Source organism: Drosophila novamexicana, unplaced genomic scaffold (assembly GCF_003285875.2).
Source record: "Drosophila novamexicana strain 15010-1031.04,08,12 unplaced genomic scaffold, DnovRS2.1 tig00001813-arrow-arrow-pilon, whole genome shotgun sequence".
Classification (NCBI taxonomy): Eukaryota; Metazoa; Arthropoda; class Insecta; order Diptera; family Drosophilidae; genus Drosophila; species Drosophila novamexicana.
In genome coordinates, this window is record NW_020824895.1 from 166,530 (window position 1) to 189,011 (window position 22,482).

Genomic DNA, 22,482 nt, shown 5'->3' on the forward strand with positions numbered 1-22,482 from the left:
GCAACACTGACTGATATGGGGTTGGTACACATATTGCTATTGCGTTCATATTTTGTACTTAAACTTTCAGGGTTTTTCAAAAATAACATAATAGTTGATATTATCCTTCTGACGACCATAACTCTTGTTTGCATGTCAATCAAATTTAATGAGCACACAGGACTGAATTAAACAAACAAATTACGCATTGTGAGGCGCTGCTCAAAATAAAAAGGGTGGCCACATTTTGTTAAAAAAAAAGTCTTTTTGTTCTGCAGCCAGCCTTTTCGGCTACTATTACATTTTACTATTATGCATTAATTTTAAGCAAAAAAAAAAAAGAGGAGAGCATAATTTGAGCTATTTATTAAAGTAATTGTGGTTATTTTTATTTCGCATTCAAAAATGGCGCTTGTAGGCAGCGCTGCCATGTAAACTGCATGAGCATATTTAAGATAGCTGGCAACACTCAACTTAGGAGCAGCCTTGCCAGACAAACGCACAGACACCCGCTCCGCTGCGCCATCGTACCTTATAGAAAACAGCAGTGAATATTTGTACACATTTAATTATCTTATCGTCGCGTCTTCAGCACTTCTGACCACGTCCAGCACACGAATCCGTTTACAATCGACGCTATATTAGGATTTCAGCTTGCACACGTAGCTGCCTACAACAATGCTGAAAATCGCAGCGGAAGGCATCGCTCCACGTCTGGCGGCCTGTTGCCTTATCAATAGCAGCGCCCAGAGCAGCTGCCAGCGAGTGGCGCCACAGGCGGCAAAAGCCACACAGAAATGCCTCTCACAATCCCACATGCTCCACAAGAAGCTGGTGATCAAGGATCACTACGATTTCGATCAGAAGGTGAGCACCATCAGCAACCATAATTACCTGTACTTAAATGTGAATGCACTTGCATTTGCTCACTCACACACGGATGCAAGTGCCGTAGCATTATGCAATGCGCTTGGCATGCGGCTATCCGACTGGTTGTTGGCCGTTTGGCCTACGTGAGCGGTTCCGGCCGTAACCAGTGACGCATTTCGGCAATGGCGAGTACGTATTTGGCGGCTCATCTGATACCCTGTAAACAAATAACGGAATACAAAAAAGTGTATACACACTCGCTTGGATTAAACAGCTGGTTGCCAAATCGGGCACAAATTTACCAAAAGTGGCACTTTATTTTTTTTAAGGAAACACTGGTTATTTTCTTCTTCCTCTTCTTTTAAAACAAATATGGAGAAAAAAAAACATGTTTACAAATTGAAAGTTGTAAAAAAGTTGAAAAGCGCATATATTTCAGTACAGGGTATCCGCTAGTCGACTAGCAACACTTCATCAAGTTGTTTGTGCGTATGCGCGTGTATGCAAATAAGTCAGAATCGTTCGGCTTCACTATCCAAAATACATAAAGATAATGGTGTTGTTGTTGTTATTAAATTGTGATTGTTTTTCACCGTTAGGTCATAAACAGCGACAATCCGGTAATTGTGAACTTTCATGCGGAATGGTGCGATCCCTGCAAAATACTCACGCCCAAAATGCTGGAGCTATTGGAGAATTCGAATGAAATCGATTTGGCGATCATCGATGTGGAGGCCAATCTGGATTTGGTGGAAACGTTTGAGGTTAAGGCCGTGCCCGCCGTGCTGGCCTTTCGCAACGGCGTCGTCGTGGACAAGTTCATCGGCCTGGTGGATGCCAACAGCATAGAGACCCTCATCGACAAGCTCAAGCGCAAGCAGCAGCAGAATCAGTAGCTTCAACTGCAGCAGCAGCAGGAGGAGAAGTAGCAGTAGCAGCAGGAGGAGGAGGGGGAGAAATAGCAGTAGCTCCTCTTGCTTAGATATTATTGTATTTTGCGGCCTTAAGAATTTAATTGGTGCACGGCACAGCGGGTGACGGCGGGGCGGGAAAATTATGATTACGATAATAATTGATTGATTGATTGATATATATGTATATCGCAATAGGCCGTCAAGCATATTGCTCAGTAAACCTTGCGGCTCGCTTTCTCGAGTCACGGCCAGTCTGTAAGCTATGGCAATAACTAAACTCCTTAATAATACTATATAGTTAAATGCGCATTAGTTAGTTACTGCTACTTAGTTAGTAAGCTAACCATCTAATGTAAGACTTCAAATTTCAACGCCTTAGTATTGTGTGTGTGTTTCTTTTCTTTAATAGTTGCTAGCAGATTCTGTATATTTATATTAATCAAATGTCGTTAGCAAAGAAATTAAATTGTTATTAAACATAAACAAATATTGCAATTGTATGCCAAATAACCATAGAGCTTACGTAATAACAGGCAGAAGGAAGCTTCTCCGACCCCATAAAGTATATATATTCTTGATCAGCACCAATAGCCGAGTTGATCTAGCCATGTCTGTCTGTCCGTCCGTCTGTCCGTATGTATGAACGCAAGGATCTCGGAACCTATAAGAGCTAAGGACAGGAATGCTCCTAGATGTAGATGCTCCTAGTTCTCGCGCAGATCGAGTTTGCTTCCGATAATCGATAACTTGCCCCGTTTCCAAGCAATCGATAAAAATCGATGTCGATATCCTGTTTTTTGGGCAATTTTGGTAAATAATAATAGCTAGAGCCACCAAACTTGACATATAGCATCTAAAATAGAATATATATATGCATTTGATGTTGGAAGAAGAGGGTTCAGGGGGGAGCTCCCGACTAGAACCTCTTACTTGTTATAGTTGAATATTTGATAGACCAAGTCGCAGGGCTCTGCCTTTAGCTGGAGATGTCCAGAAAGTGAATTGGACTAAATTCCAAACTATATTCCCTGTAAAAAATCGATATCACGATCTATGGCTATATGCATATATATGTTTAGAAATTGAAGTCTTTAGCTTTTTAAGTTGTGGCTTGACTCAGCTGCTCCTTCTGATGCAGAATCTATATAGACATATATATATGTACTGCTGCCTGTGCACAGGCCATTATACCCCTTTTGTTAGCTGCGCTTAGGGTATGTAGAGAAACAAATTGTTCAACATTTTTGCTGGCAACTCGATGTTTGTATATATATTCATATATATATATATGGATATATTGTATATTTAGTTCCACTTTTTGTCTTGTTACAGTTCAAAATAACGAATTTGTTTGCCATAAGCTTCTGTAATTTAGCTATGCCTTATACATTTAAAAAAAAATAAAATAGAAAACAAAAAAGATTTCAACAAGAGGCGTAAAAAGCAACGGCCTGTAAAAAATATATATATATATATATATATATATATATATATGAAGGGTTCAAAAATAAATTGGCTTAAAGGGGATTATTGCAACTTGATGTAATCATATTAAATACAATTTGTTTAGCATAATATAAAATAATGTAAAATATTACAAAAAGAAAAAACATAAAAAGTAAACAAATCAATATCAAGGATTCAAAACACGCTAAGGACATCAAAAATCGTAGCAACACAATTTAAACTAGGGAAAACAAATCTTGGCTGGGTACGGGCGGGCTGGAGCAGGGGTATATATATATATATAATAATAATAATAATAGGCATAAGAATAGTAATAATAAGAATAATATTAACACGAGATGGCGTCCAAATTGGTTTTGGAGTCCACTTTGTGGCTCATCTGGACGCCATGCCATGGGCGTGCGTATGCAGAATTTAAACGTGGGAAGGGGGGGAGGGGGTTGGGCGTTATTTTGGTTGAGGCGTGGCCTTAGCGCGCCAGCTGTATGATGAGCGCCGCGCACATCTCAAAGAACTCCATCGTATGATGGCCCGTCGCCTGCTGGGGCATGGCGCCGCTAACGCTCAATGGGGGCGGTGTGAGGCTCTCCATGATGACATCGTCGCCCTGTTCGACCTCGTCGTTGGTCAGCGATTTGAAGTCAAGCAGATAGCTCTTCGGATCGACCTGATAGAGCTGCAGCGACATTTTCGAGAATTTACCGGTCTTGACATTCTGGCGCCGGACGCGCACATGATACGGATTGATGATCTTCCACTCATAGTTGAGCGCCTTCATGGCCCGATATACCTCCAGCATGATGTCGTTCGGTTTGCTCTGCGATCGTATGCCCAGATGCCATTTGGCCCGCTTGATGGGCGTGCCGCCGCGCGCCGTCTTCTCGGGAAAGGCGGCTCCACCCGTATTCTGCACGGACATGGCCAGCTGGCGTTCGCGCATCGGCGCTATGCGCTCCGGATGCGGTCGTATGCTGGGCGCAGCGCTGCTCCCCGCGCCGCTGGGCGTGGCGCTGCCCGAGCTGGCTGCAGTGCCTCCGCTAGCGCCGCCGGCGCCAGAAGCACCTGGACCGACAACAGCCGTGGCGGAGGGCTCGGCGCCGCTGGAGCGAGGCTCGTGTGGCGAATGGGACATGGGCGGCGGCGGTGAGCCGGCTACGAAAAAGTTGTTGATCTCGCTGATCTGTGTGGCCGCATCGTCCGCGAAGCGTTTGTTGTCAATGATCAGATGATAGGCAATGGCCAGCTGATCGTGCGGATCGCCGCTGAGCAGGGAATTGTGCACCTCGGACTCCTTGACGCCGAACTTGGTGCAAACCTCGGCCACGGCGTACGTATCGATGACATTGGAGTCCTGCTCGATGGAGGAGGGAAACAAATAGGCGGGCAGATCCTTCTGGAACCACTCGTGCTTCTTGATCTCCTCAATGGTGGCACGCTTCAGCGGATCCACCTGCAGCATCTGGCACACCAAATTCACCACCTGCTTGTTCAGATATTCCGGTATGGGAAAAATGCCCGATTTGATTTTGCGAAACAGCGAAGGCACATGCTCATCATCGAACGGCAGCGTGCCGCATAGCAGGGCATACAGTATGACGCCGCACGACCAGATGTCCACCTCGGGTCCGGCATACAATTTGCCGGATATCACCTCGGGCGCCGCATAATTGGGTGAGCCGCACGATGTGCGCAAGAATTCACCGTCGAGCATCATGTTCGACAGCCCAAAGTCGGCGATCTTCACGTGCATATTGTGATCGAGCAGCAGATTCTCCGGCTTCAGATCCCGATGGACAATCATATGCCTGTGGCAATAGTCCACGCCCGATATGATCTGCTGGAAGAAGCGTCGCGCCTGATGCTCCTGCAGCTTGCCATGCTTCACAATATAGTCAAACAGCTCCCCGCCGCTCACATACTCCATGATCATGAATATGTCCGAGGGCGTCGAGATGACCTGGCAAAAACAGAAGAGAGATTTAACGATTAGCAAGTGGTTTAATCGCATAAGGGGAATAATTTGCTAGAATAATGGGAATTGTCTGCGGGAATAAGGCGATTTGTCTGCTAGAATAAGGGGATTTGTCTGCTTGAATAATGGGAATAGTCTGCTAGAATAAGGGGATATGCCTGTTATAATAAAGGGATTTGACTGCTAGAATAAGGGGATATGTCTGTTACAATAAAGGGATTTGTTTGCTAGAATAATGGGAATTGTCTGTTATAATAAAGGGATTTGTCTGCTAGAATAAGGGGATATGTCTGTTACAATAAAGGGATTTGTCTGCTGGAATAATGGGAATTGCCTGCTTGAATCAGGGCGGACTGTTTGCTGTAATAAAAGGAATTATCTGCTAGAATAAGGGGAAATATCTTCTGGAATAAGGGAATTATCTGCTAGAATACAGGGAATTGTCTCCTATAATAAAATTGTCTCCTAGAATAAGGGGAACTAGCTGCTAGAATAATGGTAATTATCTGCTAGAATAAAGGGAATTAACTACTAGAATAATGGGAATTATCTGCTTGACAGCTCTAAATGAGTTTAATTTCATGATTGAACAAAAATATTTTCGATTTCTCAAATTTGATGGCCATCTTTATGCATTGCAAATCTTATAGCAATCGCATAAATGGGATATAAAAGTAATTTAGGAAGAAGTGCGTGATTCTGGTTAAGGAAACGTCGCAGCTGCAGCTCTTCACTCGCTTCTAACGCATTTCCATAATAATTGAAAACCATCTGGCTTGTCCGCGACTATATCAAATGTTGTTTTCTGTTGTATAACGGCTAATTATATATATAAATATACAATTGTTGAAAATGTAAACAGATAAAACGTGCTACAATCGGTTTAGCCTGTTTGGGAGCTAAAAGTGCAAGGCTTTTTCTTTAGGAAGAATTCTCCCCAATTTTTCACAATTTTAAAGGCAAATGGAAAGAGTTGTACATTATACTTTATCTAAATAGACTAGACGAGAACCTGCATAACAATCTGACAGTTCTCGAGTTATGCTCAAAAAGCAAAGTACCAAAATCTATATTTATCGATATTATGTAAAGTGGAGGAGATATCGACAGGAAATGTTAAGCTCGATGTGGGTTTGGTTAAGTGGAATATATATATTCAAGTGTCAGGTCTCTAGCTTTCGTAGCGCATTAGCTTGATCAGGAATATATATAAATATATATATAGAAAAGCATAAACATATTCAAGGTTTAAATTGTATTGACCGAACAAAGCCGGTTAATGCTGACATTGAATAGCCTAATCTACCCCTTTCTCAATTTAGATTAGACTAACAATTTATCTAGGTTTACATTTGACATAATTGGCAAAGGCTTGGCCAAAGAAGCATATCAAAGCTATCTCTAAAAGAAATTCAAGGCATAGAAGTCTAAGTCATATCTTCAATGGGAACCGAGTCTTATCTTCATTGGGAACCGAGTCTTATCTTCATTGGGAGCCTATTCAAAGCTTTTTTTGTCCGTGAAGATAGTTCTGTGATGAAGTTTAATATCCAAGCAAAGATTCAGTTTGTGTTGTGAGCGTAAACTCGATGCGAACTGTTCAACCGCCGGCCTGAGACTTGGCTTCCATCTATATTGTTTATGTTTATGTTGTTTGTGCACATGTGCATAAACATTTAAGTAGGTTAAATATGCATTTAATAGTTGCTGTACGATTTGCCTAGGCGTGCGGGGCGACGTCTCTCCGGAATTGATTACAAATTGATTCGCAGAAAAATAAACGATCGCAATTGCTCGCACAGCTGCATATCGAATGCCACTTAAGAGCGGATTCCGTTGACAACAAAGTATGGGCTTAGTATGCCCAATAACAACAACAACAACAACAAATACAGGGTATATGCATTTCGATAGTCTCAACGATTTCTGTTGCATGTGCTGCACAGTCCCAGAGATATTTCTTGTTTAACTGCCGAATCTCACAAGAATGAACGATTAGTTCGAATACCCTGTGCCCAGAGCGAAGCAAAATAGGGTAGCTTGGTTCATTTAGTCTGCCGTTTTCATGCGTTTCTATGTATCTCACAGTTTTGGAGCCATTTCGTGAACCAGGCCTGCTTTACAGTCACAGTTTGAGAGCCATTGCGCCTGTGTACTCTTTCGCTAACTTCTCATGATCTATTTGGAAAGAGAAAGATAAATAAACTATTGTGGAACCACATTCTACAAATGCCAGTTTTAAGAGCTCACCTTTTATGTTCACAGTTTGAAAGTCGTCAAGTGAAATGTTATGCAGCTGATTAGTTTCTTTGTTTACGGTAGATCACAGTTTTGAAGCCAACAGTTTGAAAGTAATTGTGTGAATGAGTTTCTTCTATATCTTTTAGCATACTCATAATCTTTTGTAAAGACCAGCTTTACAGTTTTACAGTCACCAAACTGAGTTTGAGATGCTTAAAAAAGCAGATCTACTCTAGACCTCTTCTTGATTCGCATAAATTGTTTATGCCACAGTTTGAAGGCTACAGCTTTTAGAGTGCTGCCAATTTTAAGAAGTTACAGTTTCAGAATCAGCGAATTTGTGCAATTAACTGTTGACCTCGTGAATGCTACCAGGATCTATGAACAATAGATGGGCTTACAGTTTCAGAGTCACTTAACTTGATATGAGCTGCTTAAAGAATCAAGCTAGAGATTAGCCCGTCAGGTCCACTCTAGCCTTCTCTTCAGTTGCATAAACTGTTGTTTTCCACAGTTTGAAAGCCATAACTTTTAAAGTGCTGCCAAGTTCAGGATGTTACAGTTACGGGTTGAATGCTGCAAGCACAGCAATTACTAGGATCTGTGATATATTAGGGGTCACATAATTGAATATAAACTGCTTTAAAGGAGGTCCACTCTAGCACCTCTTCTACAGTTTGAGAATCAGCCAAGGCAGAAAAAGGCCAGTCGGGTTCACTTTAGCGTCCTCTGCAGCTGCAGAAACTGTTAGTTGCCACAGTTTGAAAGCCATAGCTGCAGAGTGCTGCCAAGTTCTGGGAAGTTGGACGCAATCTTTACCATCAGCTATGACTTTCACAGTTTTGGAATCACAGTGACCACGCCCATGCCATGGCATGCTTTTTGCAGCCCGCCAACGTGCAGGGTATCTGGCAGTCGGTCGAGTCGCATTGCTGCATTTGGCACTTGTTTACGCACAGCTTGTGAAGGCTAAGTAAATAATAAGGAATGCATAAATGTGCTTATTTAGGGCTCGTCGAATTTCATGTTTGCGGCTACGTGACACGGCAACATGCGCCCAACATTGGCTAGCTGAGGGGCGGGAGTGGGTGCGGGTATGGGGGGGGGGGGGGGGGGGGGGGGGGGGTCGGTGTTGGCGCCGGATTTGCTCACCTGGTACAGCTTGATGATGTGCGGATGACGGAAGAGCTTTAGATTTTGTATCTCCCGCTTGATTTTGGAGACAACATCCAGACTCTTGATCTTCTGGCGATTGAGTATCTTGACGGCGACCTTCAGACGTGTGATCTGATGCTCGCCGATCTTCACCTTGCCAAAGGTGCCGGTGCCCAGCGTTGCGCCTAACAGATAGTGGCCAATCTTGACCAGCGGCTGGGCGCCGGCGCCGCCAGCAGCGGCCGCCTCAGCGGCAGCGGCCCTCAACTGTGGCATCTTTGGATGCAGCAGCTGCCGTTATCGTTAATCGGTAGCGTTATCGTTATCGTTGTTGCCTTCTCTTTCCTCCTCTTGTTGCTGTTGTTGTTGTTGTTGTTGTTGTTGTTGTTGCCTGGCCAATGCAATTTGCCTTGGAATTGTCCTTTGCTTTTGGGGCTTGGTTGTCTGGCGCTTGACGCGCGCCACGCAATGCCCGCCTCAACAATCCTCAACAATGGGCAAGGTCGTCGCCGTCGAACAATTTATTGCGTATTCCGTTTCAAGGCATTGGCTAAATAAATTGGCCGTCGTCGTCGTCGTCTGCCAGTCTCTGCGTTGCGTTGTCTCCGATTGCACGCACTCGTTCCGTCTGTGTGTGCACAATGCTGGTGCTGCTGCTGGCTCAGCACTTGTATATCATCAAAATCGAACTCACGTTTCTGGTGTCGGATTTGTGTCGTCCTGCTATTGTTTTTCCGTTGCTTTAGTTTTTCTTTATTTTTTTGCGCTAATTGCCTTTATTGGAATCGGTGCTGGTATTTTTCCACACGGTATTTTCCAATGTCAGCCAGTGTGGCCATACGCCCGTCACTGGTATTGCTAACACTGGCATGTTAATAACAGCGCCGCCCATGTTATTAACAGCCGCATTAACATTGCTCAAAAAAGCGCGCAATTTGAATGAGTCCCGGCCAAAACTAAAGTTTTAAATGAACACAAAAAATGCGTTATTATTGTTGGTTTGAAACACATTTATTACACATACTTGTAGTAGTTTCGGTTTGACACATGCAAAATAATACATACATCAATTTGCCATTTATAAACCTTGATTCAGTTTTCTTTTCTTTTTTTTTTTTTGTAGTATACTAGACAATATTGACCGACCATCAAAGTTTTGCTTGTAAATAAACAATTGTATTGTATACATTTATGTAGATATATATATAAAGATATATATATATATATAAGTTTATGTATATATATATATATTAATATGGATTTCAGTTACGCTTCAGTTGCGACGACAATATTATATATAACCTGTAGAAAGTTCATCTTGTTCTATGCAGCTGCTGCTAATGTACAATTTCAACTATTCGAAACGAACAAAAAACATTATTATCCATTACATTTTACATACAATTTACTTAGAGTACACGCATACTTAAAACTTAGTTTTATAAGCCCCCATTTCTTGTCTGACTGTACCTGGCCCGACATTAACTATATATATATATATGTATGTATGTATATATCTGTCTCTTTCCTACAATGCTTGCCATCTCGCTCATTAGCATGTGCAAAAAACGCACTAGCTTCTAACTGTTACATGCTGTGCGGACGCCATTTTGTTTTTATTGTAACTGTTCTGGCTCTATCACTTTCTCTCTCTCTCTCTCGCTGTCTCTTTCTTTTTCGTAGTGGTACAAAAATTGGTTTTTCTATATACAAATTTGTAGCATATTCTCTAATATTTCGTGTTCTGTTTTGTAGTTTGTTTTATTATTATTTTTAGTACATGTATTTTATATATTTTTTTTCATTTCTTTAAATTTAAATCTTTTGTTTTCTTTTTTGTTGCGCAAAAAAATGTCTTAACTATTATAATGCTATAAGACTAGTTTTTAAAAGTTATTCAAAAAAAAAAAAAAAGTCCGTATATCAAATCGATTCTGCTTTAAAGGTAATTTTACTCTCTTTTGCTTTTTAGCTAATCTTTTTCACTTTGTTTTCACTTTCGCTCTGTTTGCGTTTTCTCACATAACAAATTCGTAGATTCCATCAATCAGCTTGATGATTGACACATTTGTAAACACACACACAAACACACATACGACACATAGTTTGTATGCTGTACATCAAAATACATCAATAGATCTTTACATCAAATACAAATATTAGCAGCATGTATGTATATACATATATTATGTAATCCGATTTATCAATATCTATATATATATATACTTAAATATATATATATTTTTAAATTCATTGAATTGCGCATAGTCTACAATTTGTTGCATTTTATCAATGTTTATTTTGCCTTTTTTTTTTATACAAATTCATAGCAATTGGAGTGTGAGTGTGTGTGTGTGTGTGTCTGGGTGTGTGTGCCTTAGAGGTTGTGTGTGTGTGTGTGTGTGTGTGTGTGTGTGTGTGCCTGGGCACAGGCAAAATATAAAATTCGCTTTAGTTGATCAAATTGAACAATTAAAAATTTAAATCAATAATTATTGCTAAACACAAATGTGTGTGCGTGTGTGTATGTGTGTGTGTGTGTGTGTATGTGTTTGTGTGTGTGTTACGTATTTGCAAGTTGTTTTCTCTTGTTGTTTCTTTTGTGTTCGTCTTCGCTTTGATTTTGCATTTTTGCTGCTCTTTGCGAATTCCTTTTGCTGTCAATTGCTTTCGAGCTCAGTTTCTTGTTTTTTAAAAATATATATCAATATATATATATATATATATGTACATATATATAAATTTAGTTTCTTTTGTTGTAATTTGTAATGTCGTAACCCAAAACGTATTTTTATAGTAGTTAGCCTTTTTCTTGATCTGTATCCACATGTTTCTAAAACGTTTTCTGTTTCAGTTTTGTTTTCTTGTATATATATACTTTTTGCGTGCTTTTGTTCTCTTCTGTGTTTGGCATATAAATATTTTTTGGGCATATACACACATATTTGTATATAAATATATATATATATAGATATATATATATGTGATATATACATCTATATATATAGATCTATAGCGTATATCGTACATCTATACATTTGTTTTGGGTTTCTCTTTGTTTTACATTCAGCACATGGATTCATTTTTTGTGGGAAGGGGGGGAAGGGATTTACACACACAACAACAACAACAACAATTCTTATATATATATTAAATAGGTAAAAAAGTTTAAGTTTTCTTTTGTTTTGTATTTTCATCTTCTCTTATTTTTTCGATGCTTTTTACGAGCTGCCACCGCCGCCGCGTCCGCTGTGCGTCTGCAACAACTGCTGCTCCTGCTCCGCCTCCTCCTCCTCCTCTTGATCATGCTCCTCCTCCTCTTGATCATGCTCCACCTCATTCTCATACTCCTCCTCCTCCTCCTCCGCCGGCTCATACTGCTCCTCTTCCTCCACATACTCCTCATATTCTACTTCCTCCTCCGCTGCAGCCGCCGCTGCTGCTGCCGCCGCCGCCTGGGCCATGGCAAAAGCCTGGGCCTGGGCTTGCGCCCGTGCAATTGCTGCCGCCGCCTCGGGACTGTTGCTGCGCTTGTATGCCACATAGACCACGCCCATGATGCACATCTGGCCAGTATTGTGATCGTAATAGTTAATGCTATTCACATAGCTGGCATTCGCATAATGATAATAGACACAGCTGCCACCATGAACCGATGTTGTTGTCGTTGTTGTCGTCGTTGTTGTTGTCGCATAGGGCACCACAGCATACGGCAGCGCCGCATAATGGGCGGGCGCCAAAGCGTACGGTGTGGGCGTTAAATAGCCATTGCTATCAAATGCATAAATTGGTTGCAAGCCCGACAACGGTAAAGGTTGCATGTTCATCGGTTGTTGCGGTTGTTGTTGCTGTTGTGGCATTTGTGGTGGATTTTGTGGCATTTGCGGTGGATTTTGTGGCATTTGCGGTGGATTTTGTGGCATTTGTGGTGGATATTGTGGCATTTGTGGTGGATATTGTGGCATTTGCGGGGTATATTGTGGCATTTCCTGTTGAAATTGTGGCATTTGCGGTGAACTTTGTGGCACTTCTTGCTGAAATTGTGGCATTTGCGGCTGTTGCTGTTGTGGCCGATATTGGTGCAGCTGTGGCCGTGGTTGATAAAACTGTGGCCGTTGTTGATGAAACTGCGGCCTTTGTTGTTGCTGCTGCGGCCGTTGTGGTCGTTGTTGGTGCAGCTGCGGCCTCTGTTGCCGCTGTTGGGGCCGTTGTAGATGCTGTTGGGGCCATTGTTGCATATGTTGTGGTCTTTGTTGCTGATGTTGGGGCCGCTGTTGCTGTAGCTGTGGCCTTTGTGCCAATTGTTGGCGTTGCGGCCGTTGTTGCATCTGTTGGTGCCGTTGTTGTTGCTGCTGCTGTGGCCGTTGTTGCAGCTGCTGTGGCCGTTGTTGCTGTACCTGTGGCCATTGTTGGTGCAGCTGCGGCCGTTGTTGCTGCTGCTGTGGCCTTTGCTGTTGCTGTTGGGGCCGTTGTTGCATCTGTGGGGGCAACTGTTGCTGCTGCTGTGGCCGTTGTTGCAATTGTTGCTGTGGCCGTTGTTGCTGCTGCGGCTGTTGTTGCTGCTGCTGTGGCCGTTGTGGCATTTGTTGTTGCTGCTGTGGCCGTTGTTGGAGTTGCTGAGCTCGTGGCAGTTCCAGCGGTCGCAGCAATCTCTGCTGTTGCAGCAGTGTTGCTGTTGCTGATGTTGCATTTGCAGACGCATTGGCGGTGGCAACTCTGTTTGCATTCGTGATATAGCTCGTTGTTGTTGTTGTTGTTGTCGTTGCGGGTATTGTTGCAGCTAAAGTTGTTGCAACTGTCAACGCTGCTGATGTCGTTGTTGTTGTTGCTGCTGCTGTTTCAATTGCAGTCGCTGTAAGGGTTGTTGCTGCTGCCAGTGCAGTTGCTGTTGCAGTTGCTGTTGCAATTGCTGTGGCTGTTGCAGCATTGTCGCTGTTGCTGTTTATAGCTGCAGCTAAAGTTGTTGTTGTTGCAGTTGCATTAATGACTGTTGCTGCTGCTGCTGCTGATGATGTTGTTGCTGTTGCTGTTGTGGTTGAATTACTGTATTTGCTGTTACTGTTGTTGATGCTGCCGTTGCTGTTGTGCTGTTGTTGTTGCTGTTGGCCATTGCCGCCGCCGCCGCCGTTGTGGCTGCTGCTGCTGCCGCCGCCGTGGGCGCCGCTGCAGTTGCAGCTGCAACGCTTTTGCCGTCGCACAGCTGTTGCTGCTGGCGGCGGTGCTGCTGCGGCTGCTGCTGCTGCCGCCGCTGCAGTGCTTGTGGTCGGGGCATTGGCAATATTCTGATAGGCAATGGCAGCATGAACACTTCACCTGTGAGATGCAGCTAATATTGTGTAAAGAAATTAATTTTGTTTTAAATAAATTTCTGTGCATGGTTATATGGATGCGGTTTTTGAGATCGTGTTGTTCTATTTGATCTACCTCTGTGTGCCATATGGTGATAGCCGACGCCGCCGCCCCCGCCACCGCCGTGCATCGGCTGTGGCAGACCGACGCCGACACCGACACCGATCCCGCCGCCACCTCCTACTCCTCCTCCGTGCGGATGATGATGCAACTGTTGCATGTGATGCGGTGGCGGTGGTGGCAAACTGTGATGATGATGATGATGTTGCTGCTGCTGTTGCTGCTGCTGATGGTGCTGATGATGCATCTGCTGCTGTTGCTGGTGGTGCGAATGATGCTGGTGCGCCTGCTGCTGCTGCTGCATGTGGGGATTCATGTGATGGGGCGGCGGCTGTTGCTGCGGTGGGCCCATGTGCGGACCGCCGGCAATTTGTGACATAAATTGCGCAGCCTTCGCCTTGCCGTGCTCCTCCGCCAGCCGCACCCAGATTGGCTGTGAGCCGCCCTCGGGCACCGTATTGTTGAGGGCCTTGATTGCTTCCTGCGCCTCCTCGCGCTTGTTGTAACTGCACGGAGAGAGGGGGAGAGTTGAAATTAAATGCACATCGAATGGTTTAGGCAAGAAATAAAAACTAATATCAATAAACTTAAGAAATTAACATGAAGTTTACACTATCTGCAATGTTAAGCCTATGTTAGGCTTAACATGTTAATGTTAGTTTCCTGTAAATGCAAGCATATTGTAAATATATTAAAAATGCCTTTTAAAATACAAATTTCTTTATTGGGAAGATAATAATAAATATTAAAAAGTTTAGAAGAAAGAAAAATTTAATACAAGGCAAATCGTTAGGATAATTTCTGGTTAATTTGAAATGTTGTTTTTAATGCAACCGAAGAACATGGCAAGCAGGTTCCCGTAAAGTAGATGCGCCTAGAGGCAGAAAATTTCACTTTTTTGATGCTTTGAAAGCGTTCAAAAAAAAAATCGAACTAAGATATTCTTTCAAGACTATAATTGTCCTTTCAAGATGCAGTAAGACATAGTTGTCTGAGGTGTAAGACAACAAATGAGTTAAGGTCTTTTACTTTTAAGCATGACTGAAGAGAACAGGTCGAAACACTTGGACAAATAATGGATAGGTATGCTAAAATGTATGGAAATTCTGCCTGTTGCTGCGTATTTCTTATCCCAGTCCAATCCCTCATAGCTGGGCCTCTGCTCCATGCAGCAAGCATTATTTAAAGCCTCACGAATCCTCGTCCTCTTATGCTCCTAATCACTATCAACCGATGAGTTTTCTTAAAACAATATTCCTTTGGCATTTAATGCAAACATATCTTCAAGTTTTAAAGCTATCGTTATAAAAGTTTGCATAGAAGTCCGTGCATATGTCGAAATCGGAACGGATCGCATCAATATATATTCCATAGCTGACAGAGGAGTGAGATATCTCCTGAAAGCTCCATCTAGCAATGCTTATATACTCATAGGAGCATAATCTTATCAACATTGTTCTACATTATTCCCGAGAAAGATTCGGTTTCTAAAAACGAACTTTTTTTGAACAATATACTTGTAGTTTTTGTATGATATAGGTCTTAATTCTGCGCACTATAAATTATTTAAAGAGTTTTTCTAGTTTAGTTGGCCAGCCAGAGAACTTCGCGAAGCTCAGGTGCGCACTGACCCCTCCTGCTACTAGCCGCCTCTGCAACACTCAGTCGAATTATTATCTGCACTAAATGTTGTGTAAAGAGAAACGTAATGTCCGTAAATGTGCAGCTAATCTATCGAATGGGAGCAAACATTTGGAAATAGGGCTCCTCTCATTGAGGAGCAAGAGTAATGCCTGCTTTCACCAGGTAGCTTGCTCTTAGTCTTAGGGAGCCCCAGGCACAATTGACCATTTCGGACGTCACTTTTCTTACTCTTCCTCTGTATTTTTCATAGCCAGCACTAAGTATACACAGCTTAAATTAACAGCGCTCTGAATGCAAATTAACAGCGATCTGAATGCACATTAACATTGCTGTTAACATACAAATGCATAACATTTTCACTTAACAGTGTGCTGATTTTAACATTTTCTTAAACAAATCACTTTTCTTGACAGTTCAAATGGGGTTTTCAATATGTGTACGATATTTTATGATTAAATAAGCTACATATTCTAGTATATTTCATTTGATTTGAATGTCTCGACTTACCGTACAAATGCTACGCCCCGTGGGCGACCTGTTAGCTTGTCCCGCAAGATGTTACGTTGGACGATCAAGCCGTATGGGGAGAATATCCGATCCAGCTGATCATCGTTGATGTTGCGGGATAGATTGATCACGTACAGGTTGGTGTCCTTGATCGATTGCCCGCCGGGTCGTGCATAAGATACCTGCCATACGAAAAACAAAAAAAAAGAAAAACACATCAGTATAAAGTAATCAACAGTTGAATTCAAATGACAAGTGTTTGTTTTAATTGTGCAACGTTCTTGTTGTTGTGTGTCCACGCACCTTCAAGCGCTTATTGCGCACATAGAATCCATTGAGTTTTAGTATCGCGTCCTCGGAGTCTGCCTCCGAGTTGTAGTCAACGAAGCCATAGCCAAAGCTGTATCCGGTCTGCGAAAAAGAGATGACAACTGTTAGCCAAATAGAGCGAGATGCATGCTGATAACATGCGCTTGCATTATGTGTGTGTGTATCTATTTAATTACAATGTGCGACAGGGACAGGGACAGGGACAGGCACACGGTATCCGTGCGAGCTACTCTCCCCCCCCACATCAACCGCCCCGTCCGCCACCCACTACTTGCTTACCTTGTAGTCTCGCATAATTTTGCATGTATTGATGGAGCCACAACTGCTGAACAAATTGTACAACTCACGATCTGTCATATCCTGTGGTAAATAGTTGATGATCAGATTCGTTGCACTCGTACGATCCTCAGCAGCGGTGGCGGCAGCGACGGCAGCAGCGCCAGCGACCGCACCTCCGCTGGCGTTGCTCTGTTTGTTCTGTTGATGCTGTTGCTGTTGTTGTTGCTGCTGCTGCTGCTGTTGCTGGTGTGGGGGTTGCTGTTGCTGCTGCTGTTCACTGTTGCTGTTAGCGTTGTTGTCCTGCTCATTGTTGTCCTCTTCGGAGTCATCGCTGTCGTCATCATCAGATTGTTCTAGTTGCTGTTGTGGTTTCTGCTGCTGCTGCTGTTGCTGTTGTTTTTTGTCCATTGTCCGTTTCTTGTTGTCGTTGCCTTCGTCCTCCGATTTGTCCTCGTCGTCGTCGTCGTCGTCCTCGTCATCATCGTCGTCGTCATCATCGTCATCATCGCTGTCAGCCTCCATGTCCTCGCCACCTTGCTGGCTATCGACCTCCTGTTCTACGGCATCGTCCGAGTTCTGTTTGCAGAGAAAAATGAAAAGAACAAATATATAAGAAAATTAGTAAAAAAGCATATACAATGTTTGTTATATTCGAGAGTTTGGGATTGGGAAATTTGCATTTACCTTGTCTTCAATGTCTGAGCCGTCGTCTTCCTCCGTTTTATATTTGGCCCTTTGCTTTTTACTGTCCGGCTTGGGCATGATTGGGTTGGGATTCAATTTTTCCTACAACTATGCTCTAGCTTCCTTTTGTTGCCTGCAAGTTGAATAAATTTGATTTCTTGTGTCAGACAAAAAGAAAGGAAAAAATGAAAAAAAAAAAAAAAAAGCCAAGCTGAAAATTGCTGTGCAAAATCTGTCAAGTGCAGCGAGCAGGCGGACACACTCCGCCGTGCGCAAACTTTCGAACGTCACTGTGACAGGATTGTGTCGAGTGCACGTATTTTATGTACATGTTGCTGCGCGTTTTGCAGGCTTCGGCTTCGGCTGCGGCTGCTGTTGCTAGCTCGAGCTCGGCATCCGGGCTCTCGGGCCCGGATCCAGGCACCTAAATTCCACGAAGTGCTCCGAGTGCAGCGAAAAACAACAACAACAACAACATAAAGGCAAAAGGAGCAGCTAATTCGGCTCCCATTTGGGCTTTGATTGCACTTTTGTGTTTGTATGCGTGCTTTTCTGCACGGACAGCGTCTGTGTGCGTGTGTGTGTGTGTATGTGTGTGCACTTGTGGCGTGTTAAAACATTAAATTAACAAATTTATGACACAACCACACTCAAAAAGGGGCGCTCCGCGCCGACAAACGCCAAATGCAAAACTATTGCGTGGAAGCGGCAGTAAAAGCCGCCGCCGCAGCGGGCAGAAAATAAGAAAAAAAAAAAAACTATACCAACACAAAAATTGACCGCACACACACACACACGCGCGCGTACATATACACAGCTAGTCTTTGACGGGAGAAAAAAAAATTTGATATATGTGTATATGGCAAAGCCGTGGCTAACAGGAAAAAAAATGTGTAAATGCCTCGCATTTGCATTTTGAGCAGCGCTTTAAACAATATTCAGTTTTCTACTTACATGGGATATACACTTTGCACTAATTAAAATAAAAAAACTTTTTATTTTGCACTTCTCTTCCCGTAAACGCTTTCAAAGCGGCGACTTCACAGCAATGTAGTGGCCATGTAAAATAAAAATACATCGATACATCGGGCATATAGCGACAGCTTCAATACGATACTTTTAGCAATGCATATCGTTGCTTGGCTTGCGATATTGGAAAACATATCGATAGTTGTTGATGGCATTATGCTGGCTATTGATGGTATTGTATTTCTGTACACAGCAGACAATTGCTAATTCGAACAGCAAATGTTATATAAGCATGGCATTGCGTTGCATTGGCAAGCTTGTTGTTATTTGCATTAAAAAAATACCAAAACATGATGGCACATTCGTGCGCTAATATATATATCGATATTTTCGAACTACTCGATACTTGATCTGAACGAAAGTGAACGAAATGCAAAAAAAAAAAAAAATTACCTAGAGTAAGGAAATTTTTGCTATTTGGGAAATTAGGCAAAGTCAAATTGGCTTTAAATAATATTTGACAAACGTATAACTGTACATTAGGCAATTGTAGTCGCATTGAAATACTTAATGGCATTTTACAGGCACTGTTCGATGGATATTGATTTTATTGATTTGTTCATGTGCAAGCGCTTAGCGCCGTTTAAGGAACTTTCTATAAATAAAATGGGACTATTCGAGTAGGCGCTGTCGTTGCTGTCACTCAAAAATTGTTTGGCATTGAAATTTAGCGCTGGTCCACTTAAAATATTGTTATTGTTGGGCTAGTACAAATAAGTGCTGGTGCCCACGCGGCTATCATTCAAATTCATCGATTACGATTGTGAAACACAACAACAACAACAGCAGTAAAGTAAAAGTGCTGCCCACGCTGTAAAGTGTCTGTAATGCCTAAAGCTATCGTTATCGATTTTTGAATTCTAACGGCACGAGATGCTGGCCCCCCTGACAACAGACAACAGACAAATGCAATTGCATTTCCGGCCACAAATGCATGAATGGCAAAAGAAAGTCATTTCACACGTCTGCATTGTTAAATGTCTGCCACGGTCACGGCCAGCTAGACGCCAGATTGTCGCATAAAAATCTCTCGGGCCATTCATTGCGATAATGCGATACGCGACAATTGTTGTGTCTGTTGCCCGTTTACACATCAACGTATTAGTAAGTAATATAATTATAATATTATTGTGGCACACTTTGTAGTAACAAAAAGCGTGATTCAAGTGCTGCCAACGCGCACACACACGCTCAGATCTTGGCCATTCGATGATAAATTCGCACGAGTTAGACGAATCAGCGCTATAAAAAGTATTGTAGCCAGCATTTGGCTGGCCATTGTCTGAGCAGCAGCATTCACGCACACACAAGCGGCGATCAGGATAAATCAATCAGCATGAAACGGAGCACTGTGAGTAACGGTGAATATGAAGTGTGACCCAGCTAACAACAATTGCTTACAGGCCATTTTACACATTGCATTGGCTGCACTCTATGCCTGCGCGCCCAGCCTGGCCGTCGTACACGGCATTCAGCCATCGCTGAGCGCCAAGCACTTTGATGCCACTGCGGCCAATCGGAATGGCTATCGCTATAATGGACCGGCACACAAATATCTGCCGGCGGCCAGCGAGCTGACCACCGAGGCGGTGACCACCACCGGCCACTGGGAGCCGAATCCTGTCCAGCCGCCGGCGGAACAGCAGCTGCCGTATGAGCACAGCTTTGGCAGCCGACCCCAGACGGGCTACAATGGACCATATAACATGCAGTATTATGGGCAGGCACCTGGCGGGGATACGTGGCAGCAGGAGAACGCCCGGCAGCAGCAGCAACAGCTGAGTACATTTCAATACGCCGCCAATCATCAAGCTGCTGCTGGTGCTGCAGCAGGCGGTCAGCCTGGTCAAGCTGAGCATCTATTTGCTGGCGCGCAGCATGATCGCCGTCTGGAGTCTGGTCAGCGAGGTGCTCAGCTGATTGGCCAGGCGCTGCCCGAGCGCTATCAGCGCCAGCCCTTTGCTGTGCCCCAGCCAGAACGCGATGCCGCCAACTTTGTTCAAATGCAATCGAATTCCTTTGAGCTGCCGCCCATCTATAGCATGCACAGGGCGTGGCCGGAGCAGCAGTCGCACAAGCAGCAGCAGCAGCAGGACTTCGAATATTCAGGGCAGGGCCAGTTCTACGGCCACGCCCAGTTTGAGCAGCAGTTCCAGCTGCAACAGCAGCACCAGCTCGAGTATCCACAGTCCAGCATACTCCAAGTCCACGTCCACTCGCCCAGCACACAAACTGCCTACTTGCCGCCGCCCAGCCGCGAGTTCCAGGCGCCCTACTACTAAGTCCCCGCCCCCAGCCCCAAACCAACCCGATTCCAATCGGATCCCAACCAGATCCCAGCTCCCAACACGTTTCCAACCCAAAACCCAACCAAATCCCAGCCCAATCTCTGCTTTACGTCTCCCAAGCGAGTTTAGTTGGAGCATTGCCCATCTAAATCCTCCCCCAGCATTGGATACATCTGCATTTGTGTCCACAGCAAACGCAGTTCGTATTTAGCAAGCGGGCTCAAAACCATTTTTCATTCTTAGCTTAGCTTTTTTTTGATAATAATAATTTATATATACGAATATTTTTTGATATTTAAAATCAATGTTTAAATTATTAACAAAATATGCACTTTTTGTTTGTATTTTTCTAATGAATTCAATTATAAGCTACAAATTAAATGTTTTTAAATGATTTTACTCAAAAGTCAGTTTTAGAAAGCAGAGCGCAAGCGCTTTAAACAAATTTCATTTAGAATTCCCAAATGGTTTTAGCATTTATCAGGCCATATATGGGTTTAAGAAAGGTTTGAAAGTATGTATGTATGTATGTGTGTATGTATGTATGTATGTATGTATGTATGTATGTATGTATGTATGTATGTATGTATGTATGTATGTGTGTATGTATGTATGTATGTATGTATGTATGTATGTATGTATGTATGTTTGTACGTATGTATGTTTGTATGTATGAATATGAGTATGTATGTCAGTATGTATGATTGTAATGTGTAGGGATGTGTGCATGCTTGCACGTATGTATGTATATGTGTCTGCATGTGTGTGTGTATTGGTGTGTTTACGTATGCATATGTTATGTATGTGTGCATGCATATCTATGCATATATATCCATGTCTTTATGTGAGTATGTTTGTATGTGTTTATGTATTAATGTATGTTTGTATGATTATTTGCATGTCTGTATGTATCTATATATATATATATATATATATGTATATATATATATATATATATATATGTAAATGATTATATATATGCAATACCAAGTAAATAACACGCCCTTCTACGCGATTCTCATGAATTCAAGTAAGGCCTGAGAAAAAGCATATGGGCTTCACTTGAAGTGGAGGAGGAGGCGGCTTTCATATTGAAGGAGACGGCAGCTTGAGCAAAGAAGGAGGCGCCTTGAACGATGGAGAAGACGGCGACATAATATTGGAGGACGAGACGATTTTAACCACGCAGGAGGCTGCGGCTTTTACATTAGAGGAGGAGACAGCGGCTTTAAATAGGAAGGAATCGGCAGCATCACAAAACTGGTACGTATTCATAATTTCCTATGTTTGCTTATTACTAAACTTATTAAACTGACCCGCGATAATCTCAGCCAAGACACAGCAAAAGGCTGCGCAAGCCGCTGCAGGCAAATTTCGTTTAGAATTCGCAAACGGTTTTGGCGTGCGCCAGCTTAAGGGCCCGTCGCTGACAAAAAGGTCGGCGCTGCGCTCGACTGCGTCAATGGGGCATATACATTTTGTATGTGGTCAGTCGTGCAGCATGAGCTCAGAGTTGGGGTGCTGGGGCGCGACCTTGTCCAGTCGGTTCGCCATAAATAATCGCTGCTAATTTGATTATGCTTGTTGTTAGGCTCAGATCCGGCCCAAGATTTGTGTCCATGTTTCCGCATTGGCCAAATTCTGGCCGCTAATTGCGCGAGTTGTGTAATTTGAACTTGAGACTTGGTTTGGTTTCAGCTACTTATGTCGGGTG

At 43.1% G+C, this 22,482-nt stretch overlaps 4 protein-coding genes across 5 annotated transcripts; 2 read left to right on the forward strand and 2 right to left on the reverse strand.

Annotated features, from left to right (window-relative positions):
• The first annotated feature begins 478 nt into the window (after nt 1-478).
• Nucleotides 479-2,356, forward strand: LOC115768500 (thioredoxin, mitochondrial). The gene is made up of 2 exons (XM_030713086.1): nt 479-846; nt 1,449-2,356. Exons 1-2 carry the CDS (start codon nt 658-660, stop codon nt 1,743-1,745), a joined length of 486 nt encoding a protein of 161 aa, XP_030568946.1. The 5' UTR covers nt 479-657; the 3' UTR covers nt 1,746-2,356.
• A 711-nt stretch (nt 2,357-3,067) lies between these two features.
• On the reverse strand, nt 3,068-9,446 carry LOC115768505 (5'-AMP-activated protein kinase catalytic subunit alpha-2). The gene is made up of 2 exons (XM_030713090.1): nt 8,596-9,446; nt 3,068-5,187 (listed from the first exon to the last, which is right to left on the reverse strand). Exons 1-2 carry the CDS (start codon nt 8,872-8,874, stop codon nt 3,700-3,702), a joined length of 1,767 nt encoding a protein of 588 aa, XP_030568950.1. The 5' UTR covers nt 8,875-9,446; the 3' UTR covers nt 3,068-3,699.
• Nucleotides 9,447-13,789: 4,343 nt separating this feature from the next.
• On the reverse strand, nt 13,790-17,181 carry LOC115768525 (sex-lethal homolog). Its single transcript, XM_030713116.1, has 4 exons — nt 16,768-17,181; nt 16,462-16,569; nt 16,159-16,340; nt 13,790-14,513 (listed from the first exon to the last, which is right to left on the reverse strand). Exons 1-4 carry the CDS (start codon nt 17,173-17,175, stop codon nt 13,955-13,957), a joined length of 1,257 nt encoding a protein of 418 aa, XP_030568976.1. The 5' UTR covers nt 17,176-17,181; the 3' UTR covers nt 13,790-13,954.
• Nucleotides 17,182-19,176: 1,995 nt separating this feature from the next.
• LOC115768507 (putative cyclin-dependent serine/threonine-protein kinase DDB_G0272797/DDB_G0274007) lies at nt 19,177-21,018 on the forward strand. 2 transcript variants are annotated; one of them, XM_030713094.1, is made up of 3 exons: nt 19,177-19,584; nt 19,637-19,831; nt 19,884-21,018. In XM_030713094.1, the coding sequence occupies exons 2-3, from the start codon at nt 19,817-19,819 to the stop codon at nt 20,760-20,762; spliced, it is 894 nt and encodes a 297-aa protein (XP_030568954.1). In that variant the 5' UTR covers nt 19,177-19,584; nt 19,637-19,816; the 3' UTR covers nt 20,763-21,018. The 2 variants fall into 2 exon arrangements, with proteins under 2 accessions (XP_030568954.1, XP_030568953.1); XM_030713093.1 differs by having other exon boundaries at nt 19,648-19,831.
• Nucleotides 21,019-22,482: the final 1,464 nt, after the last annotated feature.

Excerpts from the sequence above, each read along its gene's own strand:
- LOC115768500 (XM_030713086.1), top strand. The coding sequence starts at position 658 with ATGCTGAAAATCGCAGCGGAAGGCATCGCTCCACGTCTGGCGGCCTGT. Across the intron at positions 847-1,448 it reads ACTACGATTTCGATCAGAAG|GTCATAAACAGCGACAATCC; the intron begins GTGAGCACCATC and ends TTTCACCGTTAG.
- LOC115768525 (XM_030713116.1), bottom strand. The coding sequence starts at position 17,175 with ATGGACAAAAAACAACAGCAACAGCAGCAGCAGCAGAAACCACAACAG. Across the intron at positions 16,570-16,767 it reads AAATTATGCGAGACTACAAG|ACCGGATACAGCTTTGGCTA; the intron begins GTAAGCAAGTAG and ends TCTTTTTCGCAG. Across the intron at positions 16,341-16,461 it reads TGCGCAATAAGCGCTTGAAG|GTATCTTATGCACGACCCGG; the intron begins GTGCGTGGACAC and ends TTCGTATGGCAG.
- LOC115768505 (XM_030713090.1), bottom strand. The coding sequence starts at position 8,874 with ATGCCACAGTTGAGGGCCGCTGCCGCTGAGGCGGCCGCTGCTGGCGGC. Across the intron at positions 5,188-8,595 it reads ACATCATCAAGCTGTACCAG|GTCATCTCGACGCCCTCGGA; the intron begins GTGAGCAAATCC and ends TGTTTTTGCCAG.